Source organism: Lasiosphaeria miniovina (genome assembly GCF_030549165.1).
Source record: "Lasiosphaeria miniovina strain SMH2392-1A chromosome Unknown B0T26scaffold_8, whole genome shotgun sequence".
In the NCBI taxonomy this organism is placed as follows: domain Eukaryota; kingdom Fungi; phylum Ascomycota; class Sordariomycetes; order Sordariales; family Lasiosphaeriaceae; genus Lasiosphaeria; species Lasiosphaeria miniovina.
This window is the reverse complement of record NW_026848227.1, coordinates 1,194,361-1,212,422: the sequence shown is the minus strand read 5'-3', so window position 1 is coordinate 1,212,422 and position 18,062 is coordinate 1,194,361. Positions and strand designations below refer to the sequence as shown.

The window sequence follows — 18,062 nt, the reverse complement described above, 5'->3', positions numbered from 1 at the left end:
GCCGACGCTACACAGGTTCGTCGATAACACGTACTCGTACTTGCTGTGGAGCGAGAACGACTCGGAGCTCACGACCAAGGAGTTCGCCGAGCGCTTCCGCGGCTCTGAGAAGCTCAACTCGGGCTCTGCGGGGCTGATAAAGAGGACGCTCGGGGAGAATAATATCGTCGTGCCGTTTGCGCTGCTGTGTCCGTTTGTCCTCGTAGCCCTGTGCCGCCTTAAGCGGCTAGACGAGCAGGTGTCGGACTACAACGAGAAGAGAGTTGCTGAGGAGATTAAGGATGCGCTGAAGTTCATCAAGCTCGCGCTTGATATCTGGTAAATAATTACTAGGTTTTGGAGGTGTGCCTTTGAGGATGCGGCGTTATTGGGCGTGGCGATGGTGGGCGTGGCGATGGGTGCCGTTGTTGGGCGTGGCGATAGGAGCCATCAATCAGCTTTTCGTGTAGATATTTGTTTGTTGTGTATATTTTGCCCTAGATCTAGCTCGTCGTCGCATTTTTAATGGACTACCTGAGAACTCTATACCTTCTATACCGATTTGCGCATGACTTATTACATTGACCATGACCGGTACTGACGTAGAAAGTATCTAGGCAAACAGCAAATAGTGTGGTGCCAACCATGCATTTCTTACTCAACTTAGTAGCTACCGAGATGAAAACAAGATCAAAATGAAGCCTAAAGACAGATGGTTAATATTTGGCATACTAGCCCCTAGCCCGGCGCACTGCAAGGCGCCGGCGGGGCACAGACTCTAAGAGCGCCCGAATGAACTCCTGATCTATAGCTACCCACGCCTCCTTGATCCACATAATCGCAAGAGCTCTGTCAGCCTCGTTATCCTTCAGGTCCTCAAATTCAGGGTGAATTTCATACACCAGGTTCTTCAAACGCTTCCAAACATGCTCGATTGGGTTCAGATCTGGGCTATGAAGTAGCCAGTCGATCAGCTCGGTACCGTGCCTTACGAGGTACGCCTTGGAATCGCGAGAAGTGTGGATGGAAGCATCATCTTGTTAGGTTTTCTAGACTATGCGCCTATCAAATTTCTCGTGGTTGTAACGAAATCTCCACCTAGAACCTTTATCTGGGTCGTTCTAGATTGAGCATTTGTTGGTATAAATTGCCTCTATAAGCTTGGTCTCTCGCGGGAGCCAGGAGCGGCAATAGCCAAATCTGAGGCGTGCATCATTTTTTGTAAGCTTTGGTCTCTCTGGGGAACGCTAGTGCCCTATGCTAGATGCGTCGATAATGAGTCGGGGTACGTTGATAGAGATGGAGACGCCATCTTGGCCTAAAAGACGGCGGAGAGTTTTCCACTTGATTTTGGGATCCTTTCAAACGTAACGAAGCACTTTACGCCTATCCGCAGCATTGCACTTTATGCTTATCCGCGGCACTGCACTTTACGCTTATCCGCGGCACTGAACTTCATGGGCAGCCACTTCTAGAGAGCAAATCCAAGGTTTTGTAGTCTATTAAACGTTCCAAGATCCTATCAATGATATTGCGGTAGACGCAATAGTCGCGCGCAACCTAGGCCTTAGTTGTACCGGCCAGAACTGCCGTGACAATGGAAAAACGCGATTCTTTCGATGGCTCCTGGTTAGGGCCGCGATTTTCGCTTATTTCCGTGCCAAAAACTTTGGAATTGAGCGCCATTGTGGAAAGCTATGGATAGTCGAAGAAAGAGGGTGTTTTTGACGCGCCTCAAGATTTGATGATGGGGTGGTCAATGCACACAGACTTTTGGCAGGGATTGTACCCGGGAATGGAAGGATTCGTCAATCAAGTCCAAAAGGATGACTTCTTACGCCTCTGGGGCCTTCATGTTACCGCCTCCAACCCGGAGCCCGGCCTTCGCCCCCCTCCGCATGAATCTAATCCTCTTAACGTCGTTACCGGTGCTGATACTTCTTTTGCGGCTCTGTCGAGTGTTCTCAACCGTGTTCAGAGACATAACTGTACCGAAGCATACTGTCTTCGGCGCCGCCGGCTTCCCGGTGGAATATTCTCACGCAATAAGCTATGCCGGTTCTATTTCGAACGTACTCTCTACGAGCTCGCTATCCTCACGCGCGAAATGAACCCCAACTATGACATGTTTGACGGTACCCGACCGAATGACTAGAGGATGAATAACTATATTCGAGGTATTGTTTTGGGCTGGCTAGCCAACACGGACTCAACACCTTGCACCTCTCTTCGTACCATACTTCACTATATCGCCAAATATCATACCAAAGCCGAGCAACAGACTCAGGTATATAAAGAGATACTGTCTGGGTTAATTCAAAGGGTTAATATCGCTCGCCCCATGGTTTCTTTGGTCGCGAAGATAATAAACAAGCAGGGCGCATGCTGCTGAAGCAGAAGGAGTACGTGCAGGCAATGAAACGTACATTTAGTAAATCGCACATCATCCACCTACTGCCTAAGCAATGGCAGCAGCAGAAGGGCGGCGCCGCCACGCCCATCGACCTCCTCTCTATCGACGCTATCCGCGCCTCGGGCTAGAGCCCCGATATGGACGAGATGGCGCGCCAGCCTCGCCACGGCCCCAACTATAACCAGCTGCTGCACCTGCTTAACGACCTACAGAACCACGCAAGCAGCTGGCCGTTCCCGATGCCCGTCAATAAGGATGAGGTAGCCGACTACTACGACGTCATTAAAAAGCCCATGGACCTTAGCACTATGGAGAGCAAGCTCGAGGCCGACCAGTACGCAACGCCCGAAGACTTTATCCGAGACGCCCGCCTCATCATCGAGAACTGCCGCAAGTACAATAAAGAGAGCACCGCCTACGCAAAGTACGCCACCAAGCTCGAGAAGTTCACATGGCAACAGGTCAAGGCCATCCCCGAATGGTCCCATCTCGAGCCCTAGAAGCGCCGCCATGGCTGCTGCCGCGACGAGGTTGATATGCAGCTGTCAGATGGAAAGGGGTAGAAAGAACTAGATTAAATTTTGTCAGCATGCTTACCAACTAACGGCACCTATTATCGCCACCCACTGTACTATATTATAGGCACCCTGGATCAGCCAGAGAGGACAGAATTGAACAAGATCTTAAACAAAAATCATCTTTACTATTAGGAGTGCAACACTTCTAACAGCAGCAGTACGCCCTGCGGGCGCGCGAGAAGCACTGCGAACAGAGGCAGCACCAGAGCTGGTATCAGGACTTATAGGGCACCATTTATGCGGCCGCAGTAGACTCGCAGGCCTTTGAGACGCGCACAGCAAGAGTGGCGAAGAGGCGCAGCTGATTACGAAGACCATGCCGTGGCTATTATTGGCGGCGAAAACCAGGATATCAAGAAGATCTACAAAAAGTACTGTAATCGAAACCTGGCGGAGTGGGAGGAGCTTACCTTATTCGAGTTCATAACCACCATTTGTCATACTCGGCAACCTTGGTCTCGCTTTTCCGAAGCCTCAAAGCCTTGTGTGCTCAACTCTTCCCTTGCTACAAGCCAGTTCGTGATGGCGTTGAGTTCGCGATGGCGTTGAGTTTGAGCACTTTGCCTGCGTGAAGCTCATGCTTCACCCTCATACAGATATTGAGCATCTCAAGAAGGTTGAGCAGGTGTAATTTGAAACCTTTGTTGCCACGTACTTCTACTGCACCGAGGTCCACCCGAACCTACACCCTCATGACTATTACGGCACAGTTCTCGGTGAGCCTGACGTCGAGGATCAGCTCGTTGAGAAGCCTAATCGTCTTCATAACCGTGTTCATGACCGTGTTCAGGGTGACCTCTCGCAGGCAGAGTAGCAGCTTCTAGCTAGCGAGATTCCGAATAGAGGCCTAGATACCAAAAACGTTGATCTCTTTGGCAACCGCGATATTGAGTCTGCCGTTGACCGGTTAAACCCTGAGCAACGGTTGCTGTACGACACTATTGTTGGACATCAGGAGTCCCTCAACGTTGGTTCATACGGTTACAACGCGCCTCGGGATCGCCAGCTTCTTTTACAGGTCAACGGCCGTAGTGTACCGGTAATCCTACACCCTGAAGGTCATATCTGCTGCGATTCAACGCTTTTCAGCTGCTCACGGCCTTGACTATTCGGTTATTGAGAAGGCTGCTTCAACGGGAGTTACTGCTAGCGCAATTAGCAGTCAACGCGAGTTGCTGCTAACGCAATTGGCGGTGAACGGGAGCTGCTGCAAACGCAATTGACGGTTAGAAAATTCACTCTTTACTACGCCTCTCTATTACAATAGTTAGTCATCTTCCTGCGCTGGAAATCGCCGACCCTACGAATATTCGTCACCGGCTTGAGCACCTTGAATACCTTATCCTTGACGACAAGTCAATGATCGGTACTTGGCTATGCTGTCAACGCTCCGTGACTATCGTGATAAAGCAGCCCGTGTTGAATACGAACAATTCAGCAAGAATGTCAACAAGACTGTCAACAAGCTGTTGAGCTCAAGATTGTTGTCTGTCAGGCTGGCGATGATCAGGCTGGTTTCCGCCATGCCCTCGGCCTACGTAACAACACACTTACTCGTCAGCACTGGGAATTACTCTCTACGCGAGTACAGTCTGCTCTTCCTCTCGATGAGGTTCAACGCTTTAATGACGCTGTACGCATCTATCCAACCAATGCCCTAGTTAAGGAGTTCAACACTAGTTTCCTGAAACGGCTGGATCGTGCGGTTTTCGTTGCCAAGGCAACAGATACAGGCCCTGAGTCTTCCAAGGTTGAGTCTCGTGATGCGGGCAACCTTCAAAATACGCTCTCCCTTTGTGTTGGTGCCCAGATTATGTTGACAGAGAACATTTGGACTGCTGCCGGCTTGGTTAACGGGGCTACGGGCTATATTCATGATATAACTTCGGCTGCCGACGTGGAAGACCCTCGCCGAGAAGCTCCCTTTGTCCTGCTTATTAAGATGGATAAGTATAACAACCCGGTATACTTCCCCGATGATGAGACTGTTCCTAGAAACGTTGTACTGATCTTCCAGTCTTTGCGGAACTTTCAGGGCGAGGATACAACATGCTCGCGCCGCCAGTTCCCGGTTACCATTGCGTACGCCATCACGGTTCACAAGTCACAGGGAGCTACGCTTGACAGGGCTGTGTTTGACATCTCTGAGCGAGATTTCTCTTCAGATCTTACTTATGTAACTGTCTCACGCGTAATGGCCCAGCCACCCATTCTCTCGAGCGAAGCGAGGACAGGCCGCCGCAGGCGCCGCCGGAGGCATTGGTTCAGCTGACCCCTTCCTGGTTAGTCTGGTAACCTATTTTATTTAGTTCTAGGTATAATGTCTTTGGCGTATATATGTGACTACGGGTCATGAGAGGCAGTCTGTTAGGTACCTAATACTACATAGCCATGTTTGTGGTACCTTGGGTCGAGACTCTGACATTGACCTCTACTTTAACATCCACTGAAATCACGGGTCACAAATAAAGTAAATTCAGTAACATTCTTCGCCGCTATCAGGCTAATTTCTGATAAAGGAATCTGTTGTAGGTAGACAATGTGTGCGTTGGCTAGCTAATTCGTGGAGGAGGAAATCTCCCTACTAAACGTGTAGGCGAAATCCTCAGGGCGGGGCTAATGCCTACGTGCCCAGTCATGTGCAAGGTAACCCCGCCACAGAATCCGATTTCAAAAAGACCAACAGACAGAAACCTTTGAAATCCTAAAGAGCTACCTAATGCTACGAACGGTAGGCACAAAACCGTACCCCGACTTCAAAGAATAGTCCATCTCGCTGAGAAAAATATATACGAAGCTGCCATGTATCAGGTTTCGAGTTTCAAGCACAAAAGACACAACCTAGCTTCGTATCACCGCCATAAAACGCATCGTATCGTCAAATCACGGCAAGGTACACGCTACGGGTAGTATAGACCCTCGGACTGCCTGTTGGACGGGATGCGCGGGGGATCTGTACTGTAGTTGAGGCGGACGTTGCGGACAGCGCGTAGAACCTCGTCGGCGTCGGCTAGTAGCGACTGGGCGTGGAATACGGAGACTTGGTCCTGGACCCAGGCTACGTTGCCCGTGATGGGCACGGTGAACTCGTAGCGGTGGGCGCCGACCCTGCGCAGCGCATCGACAAAGTCGCGCACAATGAGACCCGGTGCCACGCCCAGCGTCTCGCGGTGCAGCGGCGTGCCGCTGGTCGCGCCGGGGAAGCTACGCGCCAGCCCGTACCGCACCTTCATGGTTGTCTTATACACCCCTAGCTTAGTTTCCTCGGGCGTCGGCGCACTGCGGGGCAGGATGTCGATTTGGATCCCCGACTGTAGCGTGTTGTTGCTCAGCAGGAACAGCGACCAACTGTGGCCGAGCGACGGGTAGCTCCTGTGCGAGATCAACTGCAGCTGTATGACCGGTATGGCACACATCTGTTCGGCGAGATTCTCAGGGAAGCAACGAATAGAAGTTGCTAGCACAGCGGCGGCAGCACTGGCAAAAGACGCCGGCGCCGTCGGCGCTACGTTTGGCAGCAGTCTGGGCGGGATGGGGTTGAGACGAGACTGGAGGTCTTGCCGGCTCCTTGAAGAGGATCGACCTCGGTACGATGGTCTAGTTATGCCTCGCGGAGCAATCGACGTGATGTCTGTTTGCGTACCTGCATCAATATAGATAGGCCGCATCGGCCGCGAAATAGGCAACGGGTGACGGCCACGGCCTCGAAAGAATAAAGACAATCGGAAACTTGAGGCAACTGCTAACGGAACTTGTCTGATGAGCGGTGCTTCGGCTCTGATACTGCTAGGTTCGGAATCATCTTCTGGAGGGAGAGACCAGCGGAATAATTGGGGGTGTTGAGTATCTTGAAGTTGTATTCGTTCCCGGTCCGAGTCACTAGGTTGATTTTCCATAGGTTGATTTTCCATGAGACACTCAGCCCTAGAGGAGCAAATAATAACTTGGGGGATTGGTTGATAAAGGAATAAAGATTAGTTAGGACTTGTGTTTTGGCGTTGGTCTGTTTGTGATGGCGTTGGTCTTTTGTGATGATAACAGTACCGATATAATAAGAATCAAAAAAGGGATCTGCTGACGGATATTTATACCGATGCTGAGGAGGCCGAACGGCTTGAGTTCCTATGACACCATAGGTCAACATGCGATTACGTTTGTCATGGACTTAAATATGAGTCATAACAAGGCACCTTTGACTACCATGGCGAGTACTTAGTAGTAGGACAAATATGTTAGTGTGATCGTGCAGGCAACGGTGGCCAACTTGAAATGATACAGCCGTCTGGTCTAAAGTGGAGTGATGGCTGACTGCTATCTTTGAGCAGGAGTAAAATCTTTGGAGGATCTTCGTTGATCTTGGCGTTGCTGCCATTCCCGCCGATACGGGGAGACCTCTTTCGATCCCAACGTGTAACGTGCAACGTGCAACGTGTGATAGATAGTCTTATCCGTTTGTACACCGAAGAGTCTGTGGCTCTATAAGTCATATCTTCATGTAGGGCGCCTTAATTACCGGTCTGGTATGACTGGCGCGTAAGACGGTACGAGATGACAAATTTACCGGCGAGTCAAGGAGAAGCACACAAGACGGTATAGACACCCGAAAGCAAACGTCGTATTGTCGAATATCAACTAAACTCGGGCCTGTATAACTGTAAGAGAAGGCAGGTACGCCGGATCAAGGTGGTCACAGTGCAGGTAAGAAGGTGGGCGAGCAATGAGTAGTATTAGTGTGAGACTTCAACCTGGCCCTCGCAAAGGAAGGTGGGCGAGGGCCACTGTTTATATACGTGCTCAGGGGCTCAGGCCCAGGGCGCCATGGCGTGGCGTAGTGGCTTGTGCCAACTGGCAGTGTTCCGGCCAGTTGGTAACAGGTGGTGAGCGCGCACCCTGTGCGCGCAGCTGGTGTTCGGGTTGTCCTTTCCTTACAATAACATTCCTCAAGATATTCTCTTCTATGTTTTAAGGAAGGCAGGTAGATTCAAGTTGGCAAATGTCGGGTGGAAAATAAGTCACCGAAAGCACCTCATTGTGCCAAGAACAGTCTCTCGTGTTTTACCAAAATATCAGGCGAGCAGCCCATTCCGCTTATAGTTTGCTACCTATCTCAAACTAGATTGTTCTTGTATTGACTACTTGCTACCGCTTGCGGCCGGGGGCGGGGACGTTTGCAGGCTGTAATTATCTCAGGGGCAAGCATGCTCCCGAGAACAATTTGGTATGCCACGGCGCTACTTTATACCGCGCGCAAATATGCTTCTGGGTCTTATCCGCTGGAGGTGTGCAAGGCAGGCCTACATTGGCAACTTGAGTTCGAACCCTGCTCAGGACGACTCATCAGGCACCGCATCGAGCTCGGCCTGCGGCAACTACGGTCGGCTGTCTCGCACATCTCGTACCACACTTTTCCGCATTCATGCTTTACACCCGCCATCGTGGATGGAGAAAACGACGTCCTCGCAGACAGGCAGTAACCAAGACCTTGCTCGGGGGTTAGGGAATGTGATAGGGTTCCGCGAAATAGGTAGTCCTTGATCGGGGACTAGTTGGAAACGTAGCTGGGTAGTGGCATAGCAGAGACCGAGATTCAAACACGTCAGGAGATTGAGAGTTGCGCGTGTGAGCTTATACCTGATATGAGTGATTGGGGCACAAATGTAGATGGTAAACCCAGATGCCTATTGGATGCGAGAATTTAGAGAGCATTTGAGTGAGCGACGCTGATTCCTTCAAACAACCTCAAGAGGCCGACTGTGTTGGCGCAAATAAAAGTCAGTTCCTGCCGGATCGGCTGTCCGGCCAGGCGACAGTTGCCGCAACTTGCCACACTAGACTAGATGAGAGGTTAATTTCTCGTATCCACGCTGGTGTTTGCAAGGCTACAGATTTTATCAGGGTCCTTGAGGGGTTCGAATAGATTAGGAAGACTATAAGCCTTCTCGGCACGTTGGCGGAGGCAACGGCCTCGTCGATAGGCTCTTGGCCGCTATGCCGGACCTTTCCGAGCCCCTGTCATTCTGGGAGACGGCATTCGACAAGCGCAAGGTTCGGGAGAGCAAGGTTCTAATACCTGAGCGTGGCATCGAGGAAGACTTTGACAGCTGCCAGAACGAGCTGGATCGTATCATGTAGCTTCATGAGCTGCTTGAGAAGCAGAAGGGAGTGCTCAAGTGCAAAACGCTCAAGTTCACCGACGTAGGCAAAGAGGTTTATCAGATCGAGGCGCCCAAGTCGGTCAAGGTCCCTGCAAGCTGCGCCAGATGTCTGCCACGGCCGCTGTTAAGCGCTACTGCTTCAAGCAGCTGGAAGAGCTGGTGCGGGAACTTTGAGAGGCCCAGGAAACGCATTCGCAGATCGTGGAGATTGCATCACAATTGTTTTTCAAGTTCGACGCCGACTACGGGTCTGGCTACAGGCCATTCGCATCATCTCGCAACCAGACTGCCTGATCAGCATGGCCAAGGCATCGTCGGTCCTGGGCTCGCCCAGCTGCCGCCCCGAGTTTGTGGATGACGAGAGGAGCGTACTCGATTTTAGCGAGCTGCGGTACCCTTGCATGCTCAATACTGTGGCCGATTTTATTCCCAACAACATCGAGCTCGGCGGCGACGACGCCAAGATCAACCTCGTCACGGGTGCAAACGCCGCTGGCAAGTCGACGATCCTGCAAATGGTAAGCATTGATTCCCCCATCTCGTACTTTGTTGTCCGCTTACTAACCCATGCTGTAGTCTTGCGTCGCCGTTATTATGGCTCAGATTAGGTGCCACGTCCCTGCTGTGTCGGCGCGTCTGACACCGGTAGACCGGGGAGGGCTTGTGAGAGCAGCGGCGAGGCTGACGTTGTTGCGGCGAAGTTGACGATGCTCGTGTTGTTGTGCGGCGAAGTTGACGATGCTCGTGTTGTGCGGCGAAGTTGACGATGCTTGTGTTGTCGTGCTTCTGTCGGAATTACACATGTTTCGCATTCCTCGGCACTGTGAGCGGCTGAGGGAGTTGATTGTCAGTCTTTACCAGAACCGGCCAATCCAACATGTATCCAGAACTTAAATCTAGGCTCTGGAAACAATCAGGTTTACTGGGGACCCCATCCCCCGCGGCGACGTCCCGGAGCGGACAGGCTCGGCGCTCGGCCAAGAGTTGAAGCGCGAAAGGACTGTCTTTGGCCAGCAAATCTCCAGGCCAGACGTTGGCGCCGCAGCAAAAAACTTAGCGGGGAGCGCTTCTCAAGTGGCCCTGGCCAAGTTCTCCGACGTCTAGTCCGAGACGGCTGCTGTGACGAGTAGGGAGCGTACATGCTGTTGGTGGCTACTCGTACGTGCTATCTGTGGTGCCAAAGTCCCCGTGGCTACTCGCACAGGCTGTTTGTGGTGCCAAAGTTGCAATTATTCCCATAGTTACCCGCACAGGCTGTTTGCGGTGCCAAAGTTCCAATCATTCCCGTAGTTACCCACACAGGCTGTTTGTGGTGCCAAAGTTCCAATCATTCCCGTAGTTACCCGCAACAAGGCATATCTCGGCCCCCTGAAACAGAGAGCGCGAGAGGGGGGGGGGGGGGTGTATCACGGCTCAGTCAACGTAAAGAGACAGGGCTGCAGTAATCATCGCTGAATTCGTAGAATCTAAAGATGAAGAAGGAAGCTATGACGGGGACCGCGCAGGGCGCGGGGAAATGGGTAGTTGTGGGCCACGTGATACGTCAGGCACAGACCACACTCCAAACAGGAGCCTGTCCAGGCCATGCCGTGACACTACCCCCCCGGCGGAAAAGCTTCGCCCCGAAGCTTACGTAATTTTCATGATCCATCAATCTATTCCGTAGTTGAAGACAGTCAGTTGGCCAGGGCTGTCAAGGGAGGCTGACAGTCCTGCATAGACTGCATGTGTTGTTATTGTACAGAGCTGTCAGAGCGCGTAGTGGCCTGACAGGGTGTTGTGACAGGACCGATATCTGATTACTCAGATAGGTCGTTGATGAATTCGCGATCCATACGGTCCTTCAGCTCGCGTAATTCAGCTAAAGTAAGGTATTCGCGACCAGGAACTGGCTTGGCAATGCCGTCAATAGGCTTGACTGCAAGGTCGAGAGAAGCAAGTTCGCCGATATCCATCGGGGTTGCATGGTTGTTCGATTGACCACCGTTGGAATGGCTGTTGTACGAGCCTGAGCCAGGGTTTCCAAGCTTCTGAAGTAACTTGACGAAGTCATCGTAGTTCTTGGGGACAATGACCTGGGTATCAAGCCGGGTACGTGTGACCTTGTTGAGTCCCTTGCGTAGTAGGGAGATCTTTGTGTTGTCAGGCCACGTGTTGGCTTTGGCCTTGGATTCTACTCTCTTGCCGCTGCCTTGAACACACGTAGCTAGAAGCTCCCCAAAGGTGTAGCAGGGAAGATTTCGGTCATTACCAGTAACCTTGGCACTCAGGGCGTTAGGTCGAAGGTGGAGGTGGAAAAAAGCGGCGGATTCCGCTACGCGCGACCGTGGTCGTGCGAGCCACAAAGAAAACGCGGGTTCTTTCGGTCGATTGAAGAAGGAGAATAGGATCCAGGCTTCGGTAAGGAAGGCCGTAGAAACGATCTTTAGATTATCACGGCTCAGTCAACGTAAAGAGACAGGGCTGCAGTAATCATCGCTGAATTCGTAGAATCTAAAGATGAAGAAGGAAACTATGACGGGGACCGCGCAGGGCGCGGGGAAATGGGTAGTTGTGGGCCACGTGATACGTCAGGCACAGACCACACTCCAAACAGGAGCCTGTCCAGGCCATGCCGTGACAGGGTGTGCATCAAAGTGAAGCAATTTTCTCTCTGATCTATTCTTCCCTGCCCGCCGACGCTGCCCATCTCTCCCTTCTCGCAAAGTACAACAAGTGGCGCTAGCCCCTTTTCAGTTTCTCAGCCATCGTGTCATACTTTCCCGCCCCTCTGCCCGTGGCCAAGGTAGGTTGTCGAGTTGAGTGCAGGGCGAGCGCGCAGCTGCATCCGGTACGGCGCGTAGCACATATCACCGTCTACGGCCAGAGCAGCGAAAAAATGGCGACCTGCGCGCTTATTTTGGTCCGCTTCTCCGGACCCTTTAGCTGCGATGATCCCGCGGTTGAACCGGCTATATATCTTGGCGTACGAGGTCGCGACAATATAGCGCCGGAGGTGCGCTGCGTATTCCTCAACTGGGCTATCGATTATATTTATATGGGATCTTCGGAGGAGATGAACGACGATGTGACAATGCTCGGTAAATTTTTTATCGATGCGCCACGTTTTTCGCCCGCCGATTTTGTCTTGTCCAAGTAGTCGTCGTACAAGCATTTCGGCGATAGATCCCTCGCACGTACGGTCGACTTCTGCGTGTCCGGCAACAATGGATTCGAAAAATAGTCCCGACTCGGACTCTATAGCCGCGGTTGGCACCTCAGTCTGATCATCCGGCCGGTAGTTGGCGGATGTGGTCACTTGGTTGAACATGAGGTCCTCCTCGGCCTGCGTGGGCTCTTCCGATTGAACCACTTGAAAGCGGAATATGTTGCCTTGGCAGGCTGGCATGATTGCCAGTACCTCGTGGTGCCGCACCAAGAAATTCGCCAGGTGGTTTGTGTATCTCCACAAGCGGAGTTGTACCCAGTTTGCGCTATCGGGTAGATCGCGTGAGCCGCCATACTCTTTTACGTTACTCGTTCCTCGGTCTGGGTTGATAGGCTCGAGCTTGCTGAGAAGGAAAGTGAGCCCGCGAAGGTTGTAAGGAAAAGGACACCCCAAACACCAACTGCGCGCACAGGGTGCGCGCCCACCACTTGTCACCAACTGGCTAGAACACTGCCAGCTGGCATACGCTACGCCGTGGCGCCACGACCGCAGACTGATGCCCGGGCCGAACCCCTGAGCAGGTATATAAACAATGGCCCTCGCCCATCTTCCTTTGCGAGGGCCAGGTTGAAGTCTTACACCAATACAAGTCATTGCTCCCCTACCTTCTTGCCTGCATTGTGACCACCTTGATCAGGCGTACCTACCTTCTCTTACAAAGGTCGTACAAGTCTTTGGCGCTTAGGAATGGGACCGGGTTGCCGAGTAAACGCTCCACCATATTGACTAATTTATGCGGTTCTAGAGATCAACTGTCAGAAGATGCTGATCATAGAGGGAAGTCGGCAAGCCAATCGAAATGTGTAGAAACTAGAGAGGAACTCAAAAAACCAATCGAAATGTGCAGACCCTAGAGAGGAAACCGGAAAACCCGAAGCGCAAAGCTAACAATAGGAGCGTAGACAATAACCGGAAGGTACCAACGTAAGAAGGGAAGTAAAGGAAGAAATAAGCCACGGGTTGTGAGAGGACGCGGTACCAAAGAATGACAGAAGAATTGAGCCACGTGTCACCGTACAGTCAACTGATTGTGGCAGGGCTGCAATATGGTCGCTGTATTTGTGGAATCTGGAGCCAAGGAAAGAAAAAGAAAAGAAGGTTCCAATACTTGTGCGGGGCGCGAGGAAATAAGGCAGGTTACGGGCCACGTGTCAGGGCTACGCATAGACCACGTCCCAAGTTGCTGCAGCCAGTCGGCACATGCTTCCCGTCACGGGGGGTGCCGTGGTGGCAATGACGTACGGAATCGCGGCTCGTAGGCTGGACGAGCCCGGCACGTTTGTCGCCGAGGAAGGGACGGAGACGGGGTTCAGTCTCAGCCAGCCTATGGCGGCTGTCTACATCAAGGTTAGTGACTGCGTTCTCGGCTCGGAAATTCATCTTCATTGGTCTAGATACCCGATGACGCGACCGAACCACTAATTCTACGAAGCCTCTTTACAACTTTTGAACACGCGCACAACGAGCAGCCTAGGTGCTCGCAACGGCTGGCCGTCGAAGAAGCCAACAGCTAAAGCCAACAGCTAAAGGCGCAAAGGCTCAAGGGGTTTCAAAGCGTAGGCAGGGAGGGACAGGTATTACAAACCACTCGACTATTAGGGTCGTCTGTCTGTAAGGGAGCACGGGTTCCACAGGATGCTGGGGTTGGTAATTATGAAGATAGAACAAAGGGCAAGCTCCTATCGCACGGGTAATACAGTCAAATTGGAATGCCACTCAAAGTGTATAAGTGCAGTGAATGTGTATTGCTTGCTTGAAGCACTAAGCAAGAACTATCTAAGACCGTGGCTACGGCCGTCGTATATATCTATCTAAGGTAGGCCAATTAGGGCGTTGGCCTTAGATGATCAGCGCGGTCAGTGTACTCAGTGCAATCAGTTCCCACTGATCGCGCTGACTGCTTCGTTATTGGCTGCACTCAAGCGAAGCGGAGAACTACCCCACTTCCTTGTGCTAGCCAATAGTGAGATGCTCCGTGCAGCCTTCTGCGCGCCTGAGCCAGGATCGTAACAACAGGCCGCTCTAAGAAGTCGGTGAGGACAGGCCGCTCAAAGAGAGCAGGGAGGGGATCAAGGGGCTGAGTACCCAAGCACCAGTGCAGTAGAGTAAATCATGGGCCATGACGCGCGTCAAGGATAAAGATAAATAGGGTGCTTTTGTTGCCTAGACGCGGCCATGCGGTCGCAGAGACGCCAAGTATGTGCCAGCACAGAGAAGTGCAGCTCAGAGGCCATGACCAATGTAGCTTAGCCCGGCTTAGATCAGGCTTCACCGACACGCCAGCAGAATGAGGCTCTGCGGTTCATGGGCCTACAGGGCAAAGCGTCTAAATCCAAGTATAAAGAAACACCCAACCAGGCTATATGTGGTAGCTCTCACTTTCCGCTACTGACCTCGTGACGTAGTTGTGTAGCCCAGGCCAGCTTGTCTTGCGCTGGTCTGACAGAGATTGCAGGATTTGGTTTGCTTATGTACTCGCTCTCGTTAAATGTCGACCGACACCATCGCCCTGCCAACGTAACCCAAACGGTGCCTCGGTGGGGTGGTACCATATAGCATGGTTATTGATTGTCTTGCGTTCTGTTTGCTGCGAGGTTACCCTTCTCTGAAGCCTAACCCATTTGTTATAGAGAGGTGTAGAAATACTTGGACCTTGAGCCATAAACTGTCTAATCTCTATCGCACCCCCAACTGCGTTAATTTTTGCAATCCTCTCAGCGTTGACCCTCGCTCTCGATGCATCAGTTGCCTTCCTGGGACTGGGGGAACCCGCAGCAGCATTGACCGCGTTTGCTTTTCGGAGACTGGGATGGCTCGTAGCTGCATTGACCGCCCATGCCTTTAAGAAACTAGGGTAACCCAGAGAAGCATCAACCTCGTGGGCCTTCTTAAGGTGGGCATACCCGCCGGTAGCCATAGTTTCGTGGCCGTTCCTGAGGCCTGGGTAACCACGGGCAGCGTGAACCTCGCGGGCCTTTTTACGGTTTCGGTGTTCCGCAGCAGCTTAGGCGGCTTGATAGGGGTCAGTCTTGGACTACGCAACCCGAGCCCTCGCCACGTGAACTAGGACGTATTTTGCATATCGAGGTCCGAGACGATGTAAACGCTGTTCCATGGTATATCTGCAGTGAAGAGAAGATAGTTGAGCTGCCGAAAACAGCGTGAGATGCGTGAAATGAGAAGAAGACTAAAGTTTTAATGTGATGAGTTGCCAAGCCGCGCAAAATGTGAAATCCATGCCGTGAGTTTTTCCATGTGTTAGGGTTACGGCCGACTGTTTCGATAATATATAATAAGTCCTTGGTAAATAGTTTAGAGAAAACTTTGTTACAATCTGGACAACAGGTCCACGGAGATAGGCCCGGCCTAGGATTGTGGGGGTCTGGACGGCAGGTAGGAGATGACAAGAGACAAGGAGTATCGTGCACAGATTGCGAAAGACAGGCTTTCAACACACAACCAATGTATGCTTAACCAGATGCATTGATAGCTGCAGAACCGTTCTCCAGAGAGAGCGTGCTGCCAGCTCCTATATAGAACTATGAGCAACCAATCAGAGTTCCTGCCTTACATGCTCAGTCGTGCTCAGTCTTAGACGCACTGATCTCCACTGAGCTCCCTGCTCAGTGCGCTCAGTGGGTCTCGGCACTGATTCTACTGAGCTCAGCCATGCTCAGTGCACCTTGGCAATGGCCCCACTGAGCACTCCCTAATTGGATGCACCTTCTCTTAGCGAGAGCCCCACCCTAAGTGCCGTTCCAGCCAATCCGCAGCGGGCGGGCAACGCCCTCTGCACCTTTGAACCAGGATCGTAACACCAGGCAGCCAGGGCAAAGACGTCATCCTTCCTTGCTCTCAGCAGAAGTAAATGCAGCAGCAGCGCAACAACCACAACAGCCGCAACAACACCGCAGTGCTACCGAAGCAACAACAGTGAAGAGCCTAGGGCGGGCCATGAAGAGAAGCAGTGAGAAGTAGGGCGGGAGCGAATAAAGAAGGAAACGCAACGGTCTTGGCCGCGGAAACGCAGCGGTTGACTTGGCCGGGCAGATGAGGAAACGCAGCGGTTGACTTGGCTGGGCAGATGAGGAAACGCAGCGGTTGACTTAGCCGAGACTTCAAAGGCCGCTTCTACCTTGACAGTTGTTCACACACGGCCCTGTTTCCATAGCAGCTGTTCACACAAGGCCCTGTTTCCATAGCAGTTGTTCACACAAGGCCTTGTTTTCCATGACAATATTCCCAGAGTCTCTCCGTTCCCGGTATTCCCAGTCTCTCCTTACCGGTATTCCCAAAATCTGCTGGCTAGCCATATCTTGCCTCTGCCGTATTAGTTTTTCACCTTGTGTTGAGTGCTTTTTCCTAAGTCCACGCCCTTCCAACCGTGTCTGCGCCAGCAGTTGTCCCCAGTGGTGCAGTCCCCAGCTATGGTGCAGTCCCCAGCGAGCAAGTTGTCTGTCGTCTCGAGCTATAGTACAGTCCCAGCAAGGGCACTTCAACAGGTAACACAGGCAAGCAACTACACCAGACACGTCAACAGGCAACACAGGCAAACACGTCGATCAACAGGCAAACGTCAGACTTAACACAACATGTACTTCAACACAGGCAAGCAACGGACCGGACACTTCAACAGGCAACACAGGCAACACGTCGTCAACAAGCAACACATCTGCCATACCCACAACTCCAGCTCAACACGTTGCTAAGACCAGGTCTGCTACAGGCAATACAGGCAAGCAACTAGACCAGACACTTTCGGGTTCTGCTATAGGCAACGTCAGACTTGTAACACGCCAGACACTTGACGCAATACGTACTTTTATAGGCAACACGGCAAGTAACTATACGGCTCACACGTCTGCTAAGCAACCAGGTTCTGCTATAAGACACGTCAGACACTTTGTCAATAGGACATATCCCATGCCAACAACGGACCAGACACGTTAATAGCTAATAGATCTGCCATACCCACAACTCCAGCTCAACACATTGCTACAGGTTCTGCTATAGATAAACACGTCAGACACTTTATCAATAGGCAAACATATCTCATACTAAGTAACGGACCGGACACGTCAACAGGCAACACAGGCAACACGTCGTCAACAGGCAAACATCAGACTTAACACAACACGTACTTCAACACAGGCAAGCAACTGAACCAGACACGATTCGGTTCGGTCGGTCGCCTTCTACCAAATGCCCCGGATCTTCGTGAGTTATCAAGTCGAGCCTCACATAGTCGAGTGGGGCTCTGCACACGACTGGTGAGACATTGGAAATCGTGTCTGTTGCTTTACCGAGCATGCAGGGTTCGCAGAAGTGTGATCCTTGGTCTTCGAGGTCGATTCCTGCTTGGTGACAGGCGCGTGCGACAACATTGTAGTGAGCGTGTAGGAGGCGGCGGTGCATTGTGAAATAGTTGATCGGAGCGAGAATTGCATGAATCGGTGTGATCGTCGAGGGTAGGTCGGGTATGACTTTGCAAGGAATAATGGGAATGGAACCGCCCCGGATGCTTTTTGGCGGCTCCATGTTCCCTTGCACTTGGCCTTTGTCCACTGGTCCCATGATCGCTCTGTGGGCTCCAGGCCGTCCAGTGTCATTTTGACTTTTGGCATAAGTGATTGAGTCTCGCTGCAACTTGTTCCGCCTGGATTACAGTTCACTTCCCCGGGTTTATTTTCCGTCCCTTGCCTCCTACCCCAAAACCGAGTCTTACTAGC

At 51.9% G+C, this 18,062-nt stretch overlaps 6 protein-coding genes across 6 annotated transcripts; 4 read left to right on the top strand and 2 right to left on the bottom strand.

Moving 5' to 3' along the window:
- Window positions 1–1,831: 1,831 nt before the first annotated feature.
- Window positions 1,832–2,212, top strand: B0T26DRAFT_792370 (uncharacterized protein; the record flags this gene model as incomplete). Its single annotated transcript, XM_060446868.1, has 1 exon — window positions 1,832–2,212. A coding segment is annotated over one exon (303 nt), but the record flags the coding sequence as incomplete, so codon positions are not given.
- On the top strand, window positions 2,138–2,371 carry B0T26DRAFT_657793 (uncharacterized protein; the record flags this gene model as incomplete). The annotated part of the gene is made up of 1 exon (XM_060438812.1): window positions 2,138–2,371. One exon carries the CDS (start codon window positions 2,138–2,140, stop codon window positions 2,369–2,371), a length of 234 nt encoding a protein of 77 aa, XP_060290130.1.
- Window positions 2,372–2,460: 89 nt separating this feature from the next.
- On the top strand, window positions 2,461–2,907 carry B0T26DRAFT_493753 (Bromodomain from Gcn5 complexed with acetylated H4 peptide). Its single transcript, XM_060435338.1, has one exon. It carries the CDS (start codon window positions 2,530–2,532, stop codon window positions 2,890–2,892), a length of 363 nt encoding a protein of 120 aa, XP_060290129.1. The 5' UTR covers window positions 2,461–2,529; the 3' UTR covers window positions 2,893–2,907.
- Window positions 2,908–5,472: 2,565 nt separating this feature from the next.
- Window positions 5,473–7,268, bottom strand: B0T26DRAFT_730577 (uncharacterized protein). The gene has a single exon (XM_060443020.1). The coding sequence runs from the start codon at window positions 6,879–6,881 to the stop codon at window positions 5,871–5,873; it is 1,011 nt and encodes a 336-aa protein (XP_060290128.1). The 5' UTR covers window positions 6,882–7,268; the 3' UTR covers window positions 5,473–5,870.
- A 1,690-nt stretch (window positions 7,269–8,958) lies between these two features.
- B0T26DRAFT_756830 (muts domain V-domain-containing protein) lies at window positions 8,959–10,229 on the top strand (the record flags this gene model as incomplete). The annotated part of the gene is made up of 6 exons (XM_060446165.1): window positions 8,959–9,030; window positions 9,103–9,165; window positions 9,231–9,284; window positions 9,386–9,643; window positions 9,702–9,788; window positions 10,026–10,229. The coding sequence occupies 6 exons, from the start codon at window positions 8,959–8,961 to the stop codon at window positions 10,227–10,229; spliced, it is 738 nt and encodes a 245-aa protein (XP_060290127.1).
- Window positions 10,230–12,704: 2,475 nt separating this feature from the next.
- Window positions 12,705–12,952, bottom strand: B0T26DRAFT_730576 (uncharacterized protein; the record flags this gene model as incomplete). The annotated part of the gene is made up of 1 exon (XM_060443019.1): window positions 12,705–12,952. A coding segment is annotated over exon 1 (223 nt), but the record flags the coding sequence as incomplete, so codon positions are not given.
- Between the last annotated feature and the right edge of the window lie 5,110 nt (window positions 12,953–18,062).

Excerpts from the sequence above, each read along its gene's own strand:
- B0T26DRAFT_493753 (XM_060435338.1), top strand. The coding sequence starts at position 2,530 with ATGGACGAGATGGCGCGCCAGCCTCGCCACGGCCCCAACTATAACCAG.
- B0T26DRAFT_730577 (XM_060443020.1), bottom strand. The coding sequence starts at position 6,881 with ATGGAAAATCAACCTATGGAAAATCAACCTAGTGACTCGGACCGGGAA.